Raw genomic sequence first — 17,061 nt, 5'->3', positions numbered from 1 at the left:
CAGACAGACGCACATACAAAGAGACGCACATACAGACAGACAGATGAACACACAGACATAGTGACGGAGAAACAGATGAACAAAGGACGGACAGATGGACAGACGGATGAACGCTTCACCCCAATCATGATTCACTTCGTGGATATGCTGAGTTCTTTTGCTGGCCATGTCATATTAGGGTAGCCGTATGTCAGACCATCACTCCACTTTCGGGTCAAGCATCGGGTCGCTCACTTTACCCCACACAGGTCAAAAGGCAGTAGCGGGTTTGTGGAATGAGGCAGCTGAGGGTCGTGGTCTGGGAGAAAACACAAGGGGCGAGGAGCACGGAGATATAAAAAAATGGAAGAAGCATTACAGAAACACAAACACGAAACACGTTTTGTGAAGTGTGACATTAATGCTATGTATGGGATTTTCCTGTCCTGCGGCGAAGCCTACATCAGCAAGACAGGAAGCGGCCTCAGTGACTGACTGAGGGAACACTAAATAAATTTTAGTAATAAAGAGAGGAGCCACATTGTTGACCACTGCTTGGGTTGCCCGCATTGTGAACCGCAATATTGCTGTGCAAAAATCCTAGGCAGAAGCAGAGATAAAACGGCCCGCACAACGCTGAAAGCATTTAAATAAAAAAAACAGGTCAGGAGTGTGAAGGTGAAACTTCTAATGCACGGTACAAGACTGAATTTCATTTTCTATTCCGGCTGGTTGAAATTTTTGTGGTTGTTATGGCGGTGCCCCTGCGCATGGTGCTGATTTATAGAAGTGTTGGTCTTTCTTGAATAAAGCTTGTTTGCAGTTTGCGCCTGTCTCCGTCTGTGTCTTCCTGTGTGTCGTATTTTGTTGCGCTCTCAGGATAGTTTCTATGTCAACGCACCAACTCTCTTAACAGTCAATTCTTTTGGCGCAGTATGTCATACGAGTGAAGCCATTTGAAGCCCAGCATGTCGGCCCAACTCGTGACGAAAACGTGAAAACCTTCAGGAGGTTTTATTGATCTCGCTGGTGTTCAGTTTCCGCAGCTCGATCTTCTCCAGCAAATTGTCCTATGCACATTCTGCCTATCTCGTCAGCGTGTGCCAGTGTTTTCTGTACACTTCTGTGGTAGCGCTCAAGATCATCGCTACAGTGATTCCAACAAAGCTTATTAGATGGCGCGCCACTCCCCGACGCGTCGGTTTTCAATGACCCGATTTCTGCGTAATAAAATGTATTGCTCCGCCCCTCTTTCCAAGTACGGCGCGCTCACCTCCCTGAAGTGGGTTTCAATGAAATAAAAGTGAAGAAAAAATTGCGTCCTGGTAACTGTCTTCCTTTGAAGAGGTCACTTCGACAATGCCTCAGAAAGGTTGGGAAGCGGGAGACAGAAGGAAATGTGAAAGAGTAAGAAAAAAGTCAGTCTTGACGCGAGGGTGAAGCAATCGCTGCGATAACAACTACAAATATAACGCTGAAAACGGTACGCAGATCAAAACGAGCAGCGCGCTTCTCACGTGCAAATGACGCACAAAAACAACATACACAGGACGAGAGTAAACAAACAACATTTAGATCTGGACACTTTGCGCACTGTCTAAACAAAAAACAATTCACGTACCAAAATTACAAGTAAAAATGACTGCAAACCAACAAGTGTCCCAGTTGTTACACTTCGCAAACTGGGCCTGTGCAGTAAGCGAAGTGATTTTTGTCGGCCCGGCAACTAACGCAACCGTTCCGGTGAAAGCCGAGTGCGCAGAATTTTCTCTACGGAAGGTTACCCGCGTGCGCACAAGCATCTACCTCCCCCCCCCCCTTCACGGTGCAAAGTATGCGTGGGTGATACGCGCACCCGCGCATCATGGGCAGCTGGGCGCCGCGCGCAGGAGGCTTTTTCTTTCTTTCCTGAGCTTTCGTATATATATATATATATATATATATATATATATATATATATATATATAGTTAAAAAAAATCAAGCACGTAGGAAAAATTGTTTTGTAAAGGACTGACGTTTCGGCCGCGGGACCGGCCTTCGCCGGAGTGATGGGAGTGAAGGCTGGTCCGGCGGCCGAAACGTCAGTCCTTTACAAAACAATTTTTCCTACGTGCTTGATTTTTTTGAACCTTTACTTCCGGGTCCTATGTTAGCACTTCATTGTTTATATATATATATACATATATATATGTATATATATATATATATATATATATATATATATATGTATATATATATATATATATATATATATATATATATATATATATATATATATATATATATATATATGGGATATGGCACAACGGGAGCGTTGTCAACAAGGATAAATATATTTATTTCCCAACAGTTTCGGGAGGGGATCTCCCTTCATCAGGGGAGGTCCCCTCCCCTGATGAAGGGAGGTCCCCTCCCGAAACTGTTGGGAAATAAATATATTTATCCTTGTTGACAACGCTCCCGTTGTGCCATATCCCATACCTTCACGAAGACTAACTGGCCCATTGAATTATTACTGTCACTATATATATATATACATATATATATATATATGTATGTATATATATATATATATATATATATATATATATATATATATATATATATATATATATATATATATATATATATATAGATATATATATATATATACCAAAAGGTGGAGGACGGGCAAATTTAAGGATACTTTTTTTATATATTATATATATTTATATATATACTTATATATATATATATATATATATATATATATATATATATATATATTTATCTATATATATATATATATATATATATATATATATATACAGAATGGCGGCGGAAGCGATGGCGAAAAATCAGTCTAAAATTGTCTTGTAATTGCTATCCCAACAAAATTATGCCTTCTCCCGCTAATGGGAAGCATGTGTAGATGCAAAGCAGCGGGTGCTAACGCTGACACTGGCGGCGTTGACACGTCATAGCGGAGTTGCGTAGGAGAGAAACCTGGAGAGGAGGAAAGCACGCAGTGATGAGCTGGTGGTTCCTGCTGGAACATGCTAACCTCTGGTAATGGGCAATGAGAGACTGTCAGTGATTATCGGGCTGCTGCTGCAGGCGAGCAACTGATACGTGTCTCGGATAAAAACAAAAACCCATTTAATAAGCACACATGGCACTTTCAAAATATATACAAAAATGCGCAAAATAACGTGTAATATCTTCAAACTAAATCTAAATACCAACCTAAAAGAAGCCCCCCCCCCCCCCCCCCCAACTGTCATAAATATCGCCCAGCAACTCAATAGCCTTGATGCTTCGCCTCAGTCATACTTAGACTGTTCCGATCCGAAGTCGCTCTTCCGATCCGTCTTGTCGGGTACCTGGCGGTGTTCTCGTAGATTTTCACAAAGTCGTCCTCTTTGCCGCTGCTGACGTGGTCGCTCGTCGTCATCGTCGGCTGATTTCAGTGACATGGCGATGCCTCGGTGGTTGGGCCTAGCGGCTGCTTGCTCTTGCCAGTGCTGCACGATGTCGTGGCCACCCGGGGACTGTCTTCGGCGGCTTACTTCAAAGGCGGTTTGCACCAGGAATGTGGGTGTTTGCTGTGCACAGCTGCTGCATCCCAAGCAAACTCCCTCGAAGCTTGTCAAGTTCTCCGTCCTCTTCTCGAGACGTGCACGTCACATGTTGCCGAGTCGCTGTCCTGCTACTCCTGTCACCAGTACATTTCTTGGTGATGCAACCTTCTCTTGCAAAGACCATGGCGACAATACCAGCTCGCTACTGCTCGCACGCCAATCGCCGCGAGGGTCACGCGCCTCCGTCTGTCCCAGCCCCTTCATCGCTGGTGCCCCTCCCTTTTTAAAGACAATAGTCTTTTTTTGGGATCTTTGACGCAAAAATATTTATTTGTCTGTTTGTCTCTGTGTCTGTCTGTACGTTTGTCTGTTTTTCCAGCTTTAACAGCACCCTAAAAATCGTTGATGTTATAAGATCAGGCAACGACGACACAAGCATCTAGTTCGCCTTGTTGGCAACGGTGGCATAGCCACGTGAGTGCTCAGAAAGAATAGATCGGCCCTCACGCTGGGAGCATCATTCTTGTTCAATGTTGACATATGAGTTGCAACTATAGAAGTTGCAACTCATATGTCCTAATGGGGCAACTTTCATCGTCATCTGCGTGATTTCCTCTGCATATACAGCATCTCACCTCTTGGGTTGAATATTTATCGTGTTTATGTTGGTCAGTATATCTGCGACCCCTCACATCCGATCTACATCCCTTGAGGGTATAGCCATACGTCAAGCATTTTTTTTGCACTGCAGTGGCCGAGGGGATAGCGCATCTACACGATAAATCAGGGGCCATGCCTTAATTTCGGTTGGTTGAGCCGTGCCGGCAAAAGTCACGATCACTTATTTTGTGGGGACCTTTTTGTTCTCAACGTTTCACGAGCAACGAAATAGACTGCTCCTGCAGCCACAAAGATTTCAAGTATTTCAGGTGGTGTAAGGCTCAAGTCCACTCCTCGAACTAGTCCCTTCACATAGGCTAAAATGACAGACACGAAACTGCTCACCGGATTTGGGGCAAACGTTGTGCATATTAGGAGATCTGTGACGCAGGCCTGGTACGACGAGCAGCACAGGATGCCGCCACGTCCAAATTGACACACGTCAGTAATCATTTGGTAATAATCGGAAATTTTCCGGAGTTTTTCCTGAATTAGTTTCGGATTTTTTATGCGAATTGACACGCCGTTGAATGCAACTAGGGCAACGGGAACGCTCTGCAGACAAGTAAAAAAAACAAATCGATTGGCAAATCACATTTAGGAAGGGAAGTCGACCAGGCAGAATATGCCTTGCTGGTAGAAGAGAGAGACATCAGGTTGATAGGCTTAACAGCACCGCCCGATCCGGCCGCACACCCACAGGAGGAAGCACGAATGTGCCCTTGAAGTAGCAGTGGAGGTAGATCTCGAATTGAAACCGGGCGCTCAGGCCTTGGGAAGCACAGGACAAAACCTTGAGGGCAGCGAAGAGAGGGGCGGCTCAGCAGGTAGCCAGCGGTCAGCTGTTGGCTTGGGCGACACACCTACCTAGCCCAGGGATCTGGACGATCACTGCTCATTCAAGTTTCGTTCTCTTCGTTATTCAAGTCAAACATGTGTCCTCTCGTCATCCTTTTCATATTTTGTCATATACTCATGACGTACGCCCTCTTTTCTAAAAGTTTTTCTCCAAAAAGCTGCTTCTCCTCTCTATTGATCTTGCAGTTGCATTCGCTTTCTAAGTGTTCAATTTAAATCAGCTTTCACTTCACAGCGGTAACCAAAAGCACTTTACCAGCACATAATTTAACACCACACTGTACTGTTTGGCATGTTCACTATATATCGTCCATAACACTCTCGGCTATACTTAAAAATTTAACAATCACAATAGTGCAGCACCCATTGTTCAAAATGTTGGCTCAGTTATTGTGTTCAAGATTCAGCTTCAAATAATGTCGTCTATCGACACACTTCAAACACATTCCACAGGACCATCTTTTTTCCACGAAAGCAAACCAGGAGTTTGTGACTACCCTTGTATATGTGCTTTTTCGCGCTCCACAGTTTTTTTTAATTTCTTCATACGTCTATTCACGACCCCCTGTCTAAGATGCTCAAAACATCTGCTGCCTCCTCTTTTGCTACTACCCTTTCAACGCCTCTTCAGCACCGCTTTTTGAGGTAGCAACCGACCTCTGGAAAGAAAGAAAGGTGAGTTCGGGAAGTTAGGACTTCCCCGAAAAAATTGGTTTGTTTACACCGTTTCGTAAACTTAATCGTCATAACTCTGTCCACGAAGAATGCTTTCAGTCACCACTGGCTATCGTCCCCCGTCGTGATGATGCATATAATGTTCGACGTATGAGCTGCAAGTCTTCACCTTATGCTCATTCAGTTTTGCAATGCAGAATAACCAAGTGGAACACATTACCATCAGACATCGCCATGGATTACAATATTAGCAAATTTCAGAACACTCTTTGTGATCACCTTATCACCTAATCAAAGTATGTTGATTTTCTTTTTTCTTGTCATTTGAGGTGAATTTCTCGTTAATGCGGTTGATGTTTCATGATATTCATGCTTTATAATGAGTTTGTACATTGCTTTTCTCCATTTATATTCCACAATGATTTAAAAAAAAACCTTTCTAAACTTTTCAAAATTTTAACAAAGCAATGCCTGTCCCTTCATGTATACCCTCATTTTGAGGGCCTCCGGTTTTTTTCTAAATAAAATATTACTGAGAACCAGCAGACAATTATGCCAAGCAAAGTATGTTATATGAGGTAATTTTATGGTAAATGTGAAGAAAGAAAATTGGATGAAAAGTTATTGGGTTGTGGGCAATGTCCGAACCTGCGACCTTCGAATAACATGTTCAATGCTCTACCAACTGAGCTACTATGGCGGCTATCTTCACATCCACTTTATTGCATATATATGGTAATTAAATGTGGGACTATCAGTCAGCGCCACCTGTAGCTGACATTCCCACATTTATTACACATAGACACTCAATGAAGTGGATGGAAGATACCGCCATAGTAGCTTATCGAACGTGTTATTCGAAGGTAACACGTTTGGTTCCTGCCTCTGAGGTGATTGTTATTTACATTACAATTGCCTCATATAACATACCCTATATTTTCCTCGGCACGATTGTGTGTTAGATCTCTATCGTATTTCGCGCAGTATCGTTCATGCATGGTAACAAAGCTGAAATATCAAAAAACCTGGTGCCCCCCTCCCCTGCGGGTGTCGTCTTAAATTGTACAATGTGCGACCCAGTTTGTCGTCACTGCGAACATAAGGCAAGTTCTGAAAATCATGCACGTAATTTGTTTCAATGGATAGATGATTTTGAAAGAGCCACGCAATGATTCGTACCATGTCTATTGGAATGAAAGCTGCATAGAGATATATGCCAGGGTTATAGGCCATCATGATGTCATTGTTCTTGCAGGTGCATCGCTGTTGGTTTGCCACATGCCGGCTGTCATGTAACGCACGGAGCTGGTCCATTTCCCGCCTGCTGCAATAAGATCGTCTGCCACCCCGATGAGCCGTCGATGGTACATTCTGCGCTTGCAGAGAATTCTGCTAAGCACACGTGAATCTCTTTCTTGTACGCACCAGTGGCACTTACATCTCAAAATGACACCGTAAAATGCACTCATTCATGCGGGTGGTGATGAAAATAAAAACACTTTTACCAAGTACACTTTTGGTTGAGTCAATTCTGCACATAGGTCGGCGAAAAAAAGCGGAACTCTATCAGACTCACTGAAGAAATACATAATGTTCTTTAGCTTACTCGGACTCACTCACTAAAATGTTCTTGAGCTGGAGTTAGGCTTATCAAATTATTGCTAAACTACTCAATCTATGGTTGTGCATTTCCAACAAGGTTGCGCATCTTAACGACAAATCTGCAGCAGTATCGAGTGACCGGGGTTTTGCGGCTGTGGTGACGTTGCAGCTGCCCATGTTTGCCAGCAGGACCCAGGCACTCAAGTATCAGGATGCAACTTTCACTAAAGCGATGCTGTGAACCTCCAGTAGTTCGACATTTTGAGTGGCGCTCTGGAAACTCTTGGCGCGTTACAGAAAAACTAAAGCGACTCAGTAAAGAAACGGGAAACCCTAATTGCAAGCTAAGAACTCTCTACGTCGCTTCCGTTTCCCTGTAGTGCGCTAAGAGTTTACATTACCTGGCCCCTGCCCTGGCTCATCTCGTGGCGTAGTGGGCGCGCAAGGAAAGGTTTACCGATCGAGAAGGTAGTGCAACTCACGGCTATTGAATGAAAGCTTCCAGGAAACCATGAATGACAATGTTAATATTTTATTAGATTAACAATAATAGTAATAATAATAATAAATATTCATAGTAATTCAATCTAGACAAATCATTGAGTGCTAGGGCAGAAAATTGGAAAGTCGCGCGAAGAACGGCAACCAGATATAAACATGCAACGTGCTGCCCCGGACGAAACAAGACGAATACCCACAAGACGAGTGCGAGCAATCGACGTTCGCAGTTCAACCCGCTGCTGAAACTCAAAAGACGCACGAAAAATACTGAAAGACACTAGCTTTTACTTTGCTGTGTTTGAAAAGCGTGCTCTCCTCGCAAACGGAAAGACCGCAGCGATGAAGTGTCTGTCGTCTGCCCTGTAACTTCAGGGATATCATTCTGGTGAAAGCCCAACACGTACAATTTTCCGCCACCGCGAGACGAGCGTGCGCGCTCGCGCGGATGACCACACCCCGTTGGGCTAAGTATATGAGCGTGCCACCTAGTGCGTCGTTCGCGAAAGCTCCCTGGAAAGTCCGAGAACACGCTGATGTCCCAGCTTCCGAGATTGGCATACCGCCGCCGGTAAATGGCCTATATAATAAGCTTACCGTTTCTACAGCGGATGACGTTTGGTTTTGTGACTCGGTGGTGAAAGCTGCGCGCTTCCAAGCGAGAGAGGTAGCCTGTTGGATTTCGTGCGTCGGAAAATATTTTACGGGCGAAGCTCCTTATAGTCTAACCTTGTAACTAGTCATGCGTAACCGAGGGAAAAAGTGACGAGAAAGAAAACAGGGCAAAAGAAATGAATAACCATTTATCATCTCATTTCCTAGATGGCATTACTCTGCCGCTACTCGCCGAAGTGCCGCTACTCGCCGAAGTGCCGCTACTCTCCGATTGGCTTCTGCGCGCTTTGCCAACGAGTGCCTCTCTCGGTCTTCTGGATAGCCGCTGTACGTGGCGGATTGTTGGTGAAGATTGATGAAAGGAGCAGAGCGGCGGTTGCGTTAAAGACGCTTGCGCTCGGTTTCCTAAAGTAGGTGACAACCTCAGAATAAATATAAGCTCCGCCCACGAGGCCGCATCGCCCTTAATTTCCATGTCTCCGCGCTATAACAAAACTAGTTGCAAAACAATGGCACTATTTTCTCCATATACAACCGGAATCTAGCAATCCTTCATTGTTATTGAGATAAAGAAAGCAAAAAACTTGGGAGGGAATGGAGTTCAGCTTCAGCTTAGCAATATATCTCCTGTTTAAATCGCACCGCCTACGGCGCTCATCTTGGAGTTCATAAAGAAGCAATATAGATCTCTCAAAGTTGAGGTTTTTGGCACTTTAGGGTATCGTTGCTGTTTTTCTCTAGTTTTAGCATTGTTTTGCAATCTTCAGTACTGTATGCTTCAATGTTTTTGTGTGTACTTACGCTATGCGCATTTTGAAATGTGTGTGTGTTTTTTTACGTGGGCATTCCGCGGCTTCTTTGGTAACAACAACTAGTGTTCACTGTCTTATTTTTTGTGCATTCTTAGTAATATTTGCCTCTTAATTACACATCTTACATCGCATTGCCAGCACGTGATTTTGTTTACGCTCTCTGCACTCCGGTATTTGCTTTTTTAGTTGTTATCTTATTTTGTGTAGTTCCCCATACTCACTGCTCCCCAGGGGGCCTGTTAGGTACTTTTAAATAAATGAATAACCTTCCTTCTTTATTTTTTGAAGGCTGAAATCCCCCTGCATAAGGCGCACTTAACGCGCAATTCAGTACGGGAACTGGCACACTGATGCGTCAGCCAGCTATCTCTCAGCAAAGTTAAGGCTTGCGGACTGCTGCGAGGCGGTGGCGCTATACGCTGTTCTTTGGGTTCTTTAGGAGCTGAAAGCTTTTTTTATTATTTCACTACTAAACTGGCTCAATAACACTGAAGGCTGCTTTATCGACGCAGTTGGAGTGAATTAGGCACGACTCGCACGTACCTGTAACTAGGACCCCGCATAAACATACATTATTTGGAATTTCGGTCATTTGTGCTTATTGTGGGTGGGGCCCTGCAAACGACGGCGGCTGGTCGGCGGGGTCCTACTTAAAGGTACGCGCAAGTCGCGCTTAATGCGCTCCAACTGCGTCGATAGAGTGATACTGAGCAGCCTTCCAGGCGTATATAGCTGTAGCCCATCCAACATACCCCGATTAGCCAGCCTTGGGACGTTTATTCGTCCCATTACACGAGTCCGAACGATAAGTCTTGTGCTGACACAGCTAGAGAAGCGTAGCGTCCCCGTCGTTGCATGCGGCCGACGCGGCATGATCAGCTGTGAAAAAATAGGGGTGGGGTTTGAGCAGCGCATTGCATGCTGAGACTCTATTTAGTTTGCCCGTAATCCCTAATACTGAGACGTCTTCTCTTATTTGCACAGCTGCGCACACAGCAAGAAAACGCGCCCCGACTTCTGTACGCGCGGTTAATAGCGTTAATTACGTCGCACACACACTCGCGGACAAGTTCATCGCACTCGCGAAACGCACGGCGGATGACACGTCGTTGATTCCCTAACTCTGAGACACAATTTATTAGTTGCCCAGCAGTGCACACAGCAAGAGAACGTGCCCCAATGTCTGCAAGGCGCGGTTCCAATTTCTTTAATTAAAAAGACCTCTTGATTGCACAGCAGCACACAACATGAGAACGCGTCCCAACGTCTGCAAGGCGTGGTTCATTCTGTTAAATAAAACGGCCAGCGTCGCTCATGCACTAGCAAAATGCACCGCGGACGACACCAAACCCTCATGGATAAGGCACAACTACAAGGACAAATTTTTCTGCCGAATTTTGCGGCATCTGGCAACACTGACCCTCCATGTCTGGCCACAGCATATGCTACATCAAACAGAACCATGCCAGTTGCTCATTTCCCGCACACATTATTGCACTACAATGAAGTTATCAAAGTCTGCAGGAAGGCTACGACCACAATCCCTGCCTTGTCCTAGCGAGTACTTCGCGCAGTATTATCTACAACTGAAACCATCAATAACGTCTGGTACCAGTCACTAGAATTCAGGGACGCTGCTGCCATAGGCATGCCCTTTCTCAGTAGGTGATGCGACTCCAAGCCCACTAACCCCTCCCACGGCGTAGTGTGTGATGCGACTGGCACTAGAAAAAACTTGAATATAATTTAGGAGTTAAGCAAGGTACTAAACTCCACCGGGCTATACATAATTAATATTTTTTTTTGTTACTGGGCACGCTGCATAGATCTTATGTGGGTGGCGACTTCTTGGCGGAATTGAAAGGAAAATGATGATATTTGGCAACTTTTTGCTCGTCGTTTGGTGAATTTCACTCAAACGTCTTCGACGATTCTGGGTAGAGCAGGCCGCGTATGTCCTACCGGATACGTTCGCAGAGAGCCCACCTTTGAAGCTTTGAAAGTGTGTTCTCAACACCTGGGATGCAGAGGGACGTCGTCAGAAAGCCTGTAATGGGCTTTGCTGGGACCATGACCCCTTTCTAATAGGTGGCATAGTCATGATTTTATTGCCATAACAATGTAAAAATTGAGCAAACAGTTTAGTGACAGTCTATGCAAGGTAAATAAAGCATAAAGCTGAAAAACAACAAAGCCAAAAGGTAAAACGAGAAAAATACAAATGATTATAATTATTTCTTATTCATACGAATTCAATAATAGAGTGTAACGATACAAGAAAAACGAGATTAGTACCAAACTCAGACTGGACATGGGTTCATGAGTTTTGAGAAATAAATGTTAAAAAAGTATGTTCAATTTTACTCAGATGACTGCTATAGCAATCAGGAAAAACGCCAAGAGAAAACGAAGCATTTCTTTAGCGTAGTTGTGCACGTGAGTGGTATAAACCACGTGTGATTGAAGCGGCCGTTACGAACAACTTTGTGGTGGTTTTGGATGGCAGTGGTTCCTAAGACTTTGTCGCCTTTTAATTGTGCGTGGTAGCATTTCACATGCATTGCGTTGTAGAATTCTGTTGCAGCTAGTAGGTTAATGACTTCATGTAGTGAAATAAAACAGTGGTGTGACTGCACTAAGGAACATGTGTAAAGGCACTAACAGTCCTTATCTGTAAGGCGTGCAATTTCCGGATATTTGTTGATTTTGTACCATGAACCTGACGACAGTACTTAACATAAGATAAAAGCAGTGGTTTAGAGGTGAGAAGTCTGACTGTCTTAGCGAGAAATGAACCGGCAATAATGTGCCTTGAATACTTGATATAGAGCCAGATATCTTTTTGGTATGTGCGTTCCTAGACATGTGCTCGTCGAATATTATTTCCAAACCTTTTTTTACACAGTAAATAATTTTCCACGTGGGCAACTTCGGCAGTACCTTATCTGCGTCACTAAATAAATGTTTTCTAATTTTCAGCACTAAGAATGAATGTTCTATCATCAGCGGATATATTACATTTTCCAGGCAAGTAAATTTTTACAATATCATTCATGTATATAAAAAAAGCAAAGGTCCTTATATGCTACGTTGTGGCACACCTGCTGAAATATTTATGAAATTGGAGGTACGATTGCCGACGAGTATTTCCTGCTGTTCATTTATAAGGATTCATTGAGTTGTAAGAAAACACAGTGTGCACATTATATTACCAGAATTTTGTAATTTGTTGTGTCAAATGCTTTTCAATGGTTCACGAAGATGCCTAAAGGGTGTAGTTTGCTTTTAAAAGCACTTAGTATGAATTTCATTTTGCTCTAAAAGAGCTTGTTAAGTCGTACGGCTTTTATCAAAACCAAACTTCAAACGAGTGATAGTGTCATGCTTATCTAGGAAAGAAATTATACGCATTTGACTTTGTTTTTCCAGTCATTTGAGATTATTGAAACTATAGTTATTGGCAATATACTGTTAAGTGCATTTTTGTCTCCTTCTTTGTACAGAACAATGACGTCTGCAGCTTGCAACTTTTGTGGAAAAATTCCTTTGGAAAACAAAAGTGTGAAAATATGCTCCAATAATTCAGCACCATACATTCCGCACACGTATTTTTCTCCCCCTACTAATTCTTCGACTACAGCGGGCATTCCTTGCAGTCTATCCAACACGGCTCGTCACCACACCACGAAGAGTCGCGCCACATGTATCTCCAGCACATGACTCGCGGCTCGTCTGCACGGCAGACAAGACAGTATCCGCAGCCAGTAATATGCCAGCTCCAGTGCCGTTAACGGCGGCATCGCCACCACGCTTTCGTCACCTGCCCATCCCAGCGACGTACGGCTAAATCCAAGGTTATAGACGTAAAGGACTACACTGCCCTCAATTTCTCAGAAACCTTTCCCACAGTGCGCACAAGAACCACCACCATCGCCACAGCTTGTGCCTGTGCAAGTTCTCTTGTGCCGCACTAGACAACTTCAGTCTTCCTATTTGCTATGCACATAGAATATAGTTGACACGCGTGGGAATCCAACATCGAGGACCGAGAGATTATCGTCTTGATCACTGCATGTAGCGTGTCTCAGCAGGCCGGCCTTTTCCTGTCTCTGTCAAATTCTATTATGAACGGCTGCAACATACCGCTGCCCTTTACAGAGCATCTATAACTAGCGAATAACATGGCACACCTCGTAGCTTCCAAAAAAAAAAGAATTCGGTGTCTCATCGAGCGGATCGAGCTTTTGAGCGCCCGTAGCATACTTTGTTGTGGCGTCGAAGCATGCAGCGTATACGTGGTTACCATTAAATAATTATGCTTGCAAACGTCGCATGTTCGATGGAAGCTTCATAAGGTAGAGACGTTTTCGACCTAAGCAGTAGTATCTATGCACGTTCCGCATAAGCTTTCTGTAGTGTGTTGTAGCCACTAGAGTGAGTGATATTGACTTTCTTGAAGATATGCTGAGGAGGCTGAGCAGGGGCCAGTCCGACCCTTAATTTAGACTGAAGGCTCCGCGAGGATGGCACTGGTAGCCGAAAGCTTGTAGCGATGTCTCGGGCCCTCTTGACCGCCTGTAGTTGCTGCTTCTATTACTTGCTCTTGACGACTTCCTGCCAAGCCTCTTGGGTGGCTAGTTATGCTGTGCCGTGGGTAGGGCACAGCCAAAACATGTGTTTGAAAGTTGACTGTTGCAAAGCGAGCACGTGAGTGGTGTGTCGGAGTCGAATCTGTGTAAGGCGGATGGTGTTATGTACGTACATGTTTGCAATCTTCTGAGAGTTAGAGCTTGTGCTTTGTTAACTTTTGGGTGCGGTGCTGGGAAGGTACGCCTTTTCCCGCGTAATGTCAAGTGATCTCGTGGTATGTGAGTGCTTTTTTCTGGCTGCAGAGATTCTCGTAGCGCCCACCCCTCGAGAGATGTTGCTCGCGGCACGGCGTGTGAGTTCACGCGCCCGGCTGTTGACCTCTTCATTGGGATTGCAGTGATCGAGTCCCGGTATCTGTCTCATGTGGGCTGGGAACCAGGATACGTGGATTTGATCATTCTCTTCTTGAATAAGGGTTCATTTGCTCATGTGCTTTCTTATTGCGTTAACAGTGAGTTTTCCAGTGCTTAGCTACCATGTCAGCCACGAATGTTCGTGCCGCCGTCTTGAAGTCTGTGTATTGACGTTGCCGGCGTTCTGCCCAAAGGACCAGAGCCAGCCCGAGTCTCGGGAAGATGTCGAGGAGGGGAGCCTGGAGCTGTTAACAGTAACTTTTAATTACATTGTATACAGGTGCCTTGTTACATTATGGTTGTAGCATGACTGAACTCTCGATTTATTATTTTATTTTATTTTATTATTTTATTTATTTATGATACCCTCAGGGCCAAAGGCAATACAGAGGAGAGTGGTGTGAGAACAAGGAACAAAAAAGCACAAAGACGTTAAGATACAACAAACACTAACATCATTTACACAATGAAAATAAAAACATTAAAAAAACTCCTTATTATACAATGTTTGTTTGAACATTTCGAAACTGTTGGACGTCATTAATGGATGCTGTGTCAAAACGAAGGCGATTCCAGTCGCTACTTGTCCGGGGCAAGAGGGAATGAAAGCAATGTATTGTTTTGCACATAACAATTCCAACTTTGCGCACATGGTCAACACGTCTTAATTGATAGTGTGGCCTAGGTATAAGCTCGCCACGCAGCACGGGGTGGTGATACAGCTTATGAAAAATAGTTAGTCGCAAAATTTGACGCCTAATGAAGAGAGATGGGCGGACTAGAGGGCTCAATCAGATTTCATTCTAGTAATTCTCGCGGTTCGATGGTAATTGCCTCGCACAAATTTAACAGAATTATTTTGAACAAGTTCTAGGGTAGTTATAAGTTTTCCACGACATGGGTACCATACTGAGCATGCATATTCTAGTTTGGAACAATTTATTGTTTTGTAGAGCAACAATTTGAGTGATGAAGGATCTGTAAAAAAATTGTGGCGCAAGTAACAAATCATGCGGTTAGCTTGGTTAACAATATGCTCAATATGAACGTTCCAGGTTAAGTTCGTGGTAAGATGAATGCCAAGATATTTGTAGGAAGCAATTGATTCTAATTATATATTAATAAGAGAATATTGTGATGGGTTGGTTTTAGTACGAGAAACACGCATTGTCTTGCCTTTGTTAGTATTGAGTTCCATTAGCCAAGTATTCGACCAAATAATGACAGAGTTCAAATCAGACTGCAATATGGTAGCGTCGTTATCGGAGGTTATTCCCCGGAAAATACCACAGTCATCAGCAAACAAAAGGACATTAAATTTCAACGAAGAATGGGAGTCAATATTATAAATAAGAAACAAGAGGGGCCCAAGGACTGATCTCTGCGGCACACCTGAATAAACAGGGCTAAATGGAGAGCAAGATGGATTAGCGACAACAAACTGCGAACGGCCAGTCAAAAATTATTCAATCCAAGTCAACAAACTTCTGTTAATGTTTAATTGATTTAGTTTGGGAAGTAGTAGCCCGTGAGAAACCTTATAGAAGTCCTTTGAAAAATCTAAAAATGTGTGGTCAGCATGCGAAGACCTATCTAACATTCGATGTAATTTGTGAGTAAAGTAAATTAGTTGGGTTTCGCGGGAGTACGACTTGCGAAAACCGTGTTGGGCTGCTGCGAAAAACGAGTTGGATTCTAGATAATTAACGAAATTACTGTAGATGACATGTTTCAGTATTTTGCAGCAGTTACTGGTTAGAGAAATGGGGCGAGAATTACATGGAATATTTTTATTACCGGACTTATAAACTGAACTCACCTTTCCTATTTTCCGTTTGTTAGGAAGTGTACCCATGGCCAATAATTGCTGAAATATTTTTGTTATTATGATATAACAATAAACACCAGTGGTTTTCCAAAATTTTGTGATTAGGTCATCAAAGCCAGGAGATAACGACTTATTTAGGTGAGTGATAAGTTTAAAGATACCAGAAACATCGATTTGTACTGAAGGCATAGCTGCGCAGCTGAGTGATTGAATTGGAGGCTTCGCAACGGCAGATGCCGCGGAAAAGTTTTTTTACGAATGTATCGTTGAGAAGCTTAGTACAAAGATTGCTGAAAACTGGTTCACCAGATGTGTCGTTAAGGGTGATGGTGTCGTCGGAACGAGGGTTTATGGTACGCCAAAATTTTTTTTCTGAAGAAAGCATAGACGGAAGCACATTAGATAAAAACTCTGCATAGCGTTTTTATAGCCGAAATTTAATAATTGGAGGCAGTCTTGTACGCATCCTAATGCGAGTTAAAAGGTGAGCGTCTGGCGATGCGATGCAAATGTTTTTTTGTTTCAAACAGGCGCTTGATATGGACGTTGTACCATGATGCTTGAGCATGCGTGGTGATGACTCGCTTTGGCGTGTTTTTATCTATTAGTTCGTGAGCTTTATCTTCAAACCTGTTGCAGTTGGCGTCTACAGAGTTCTCAAATGTACCAAAAATACGTCTGTAAACTTGTGAAGTTCGTTATTTAGTGCATTGAAATTGGCTCTGTTGTTGTCAAGAATGATTTTACATTTATTATAGCGCGCTGAAGCAGAACTTTTATTGTGAAAACTGAGCAGCAAGTGATCACTAATTCCTGGACAGCAAGTAACAGCAAAGATGAGATCAGGTGTATTAGTTAGAATTAGGTCAAGTGTATTTGATGCTGTCGAGGACAACCTAGTGGGTTCGGTAACAAGTTGAGTGAGGGAAAAGACAGAACACAAATCGAAGAATTCCTGTGCTTCAGATGA

The 17,061-nt window shown here is 43.5% G+C and overlaps 1 protein-coding gene across 7 annotated transcripts in view; it reads left to right on the top strand.

Annotated features, from left to right (window-relative positions):
• LOC119166644 (uncharacterized) overlaps positions 1–7,244 on the top strand; it is a 181,143-nt gene extending 173,899 nt beyond the window's left edge. For 4 of the 7 annotated variants that reach the window (XM_075883424.1, XM_037417960.2, XM_075883425.1 and 1 more), the window contains exon 3: positions 6,989–7,244. In XM_075883424.1, the coding sequence (XP_075739539.1) occupies positions 6,989–7,139 (151 nt within the window). In that variant the 3' untranslated portion in view covers positions 7,140–7,244. The remainder of the gene's footprint in view (positions 1–6,988) is intronic. The other 3 variants (XR_012888812.1, XR_012888815.1, XR_012888813.1) reach the window with 2 other exon arrangements.
• The last annotated feature ends 9,817 nt before the right edge of the window (positions 7,245–17,061 follow it).

The sequence above is a fragment of the Rhipicephalus microplus genome, unplaced genomic scaffold (genome assembly GCF_043290135.1).
Source record: "Rhipicephalus microplus isolate Deutch F79 unplaced genomic scaffold, USDA_Rmic scaffold_16, whole genome shotgun sequence".
Lineage (NCBI taxonomy): Eukaryota > Metazoa > Arthropoda > Arachnida > Ixodida > Ixodidae > Rhipicephalus > Rhipicephalus microplus.
This window is presented reverse-complemented; position numbering and strand designations above follow the sequence as displayed.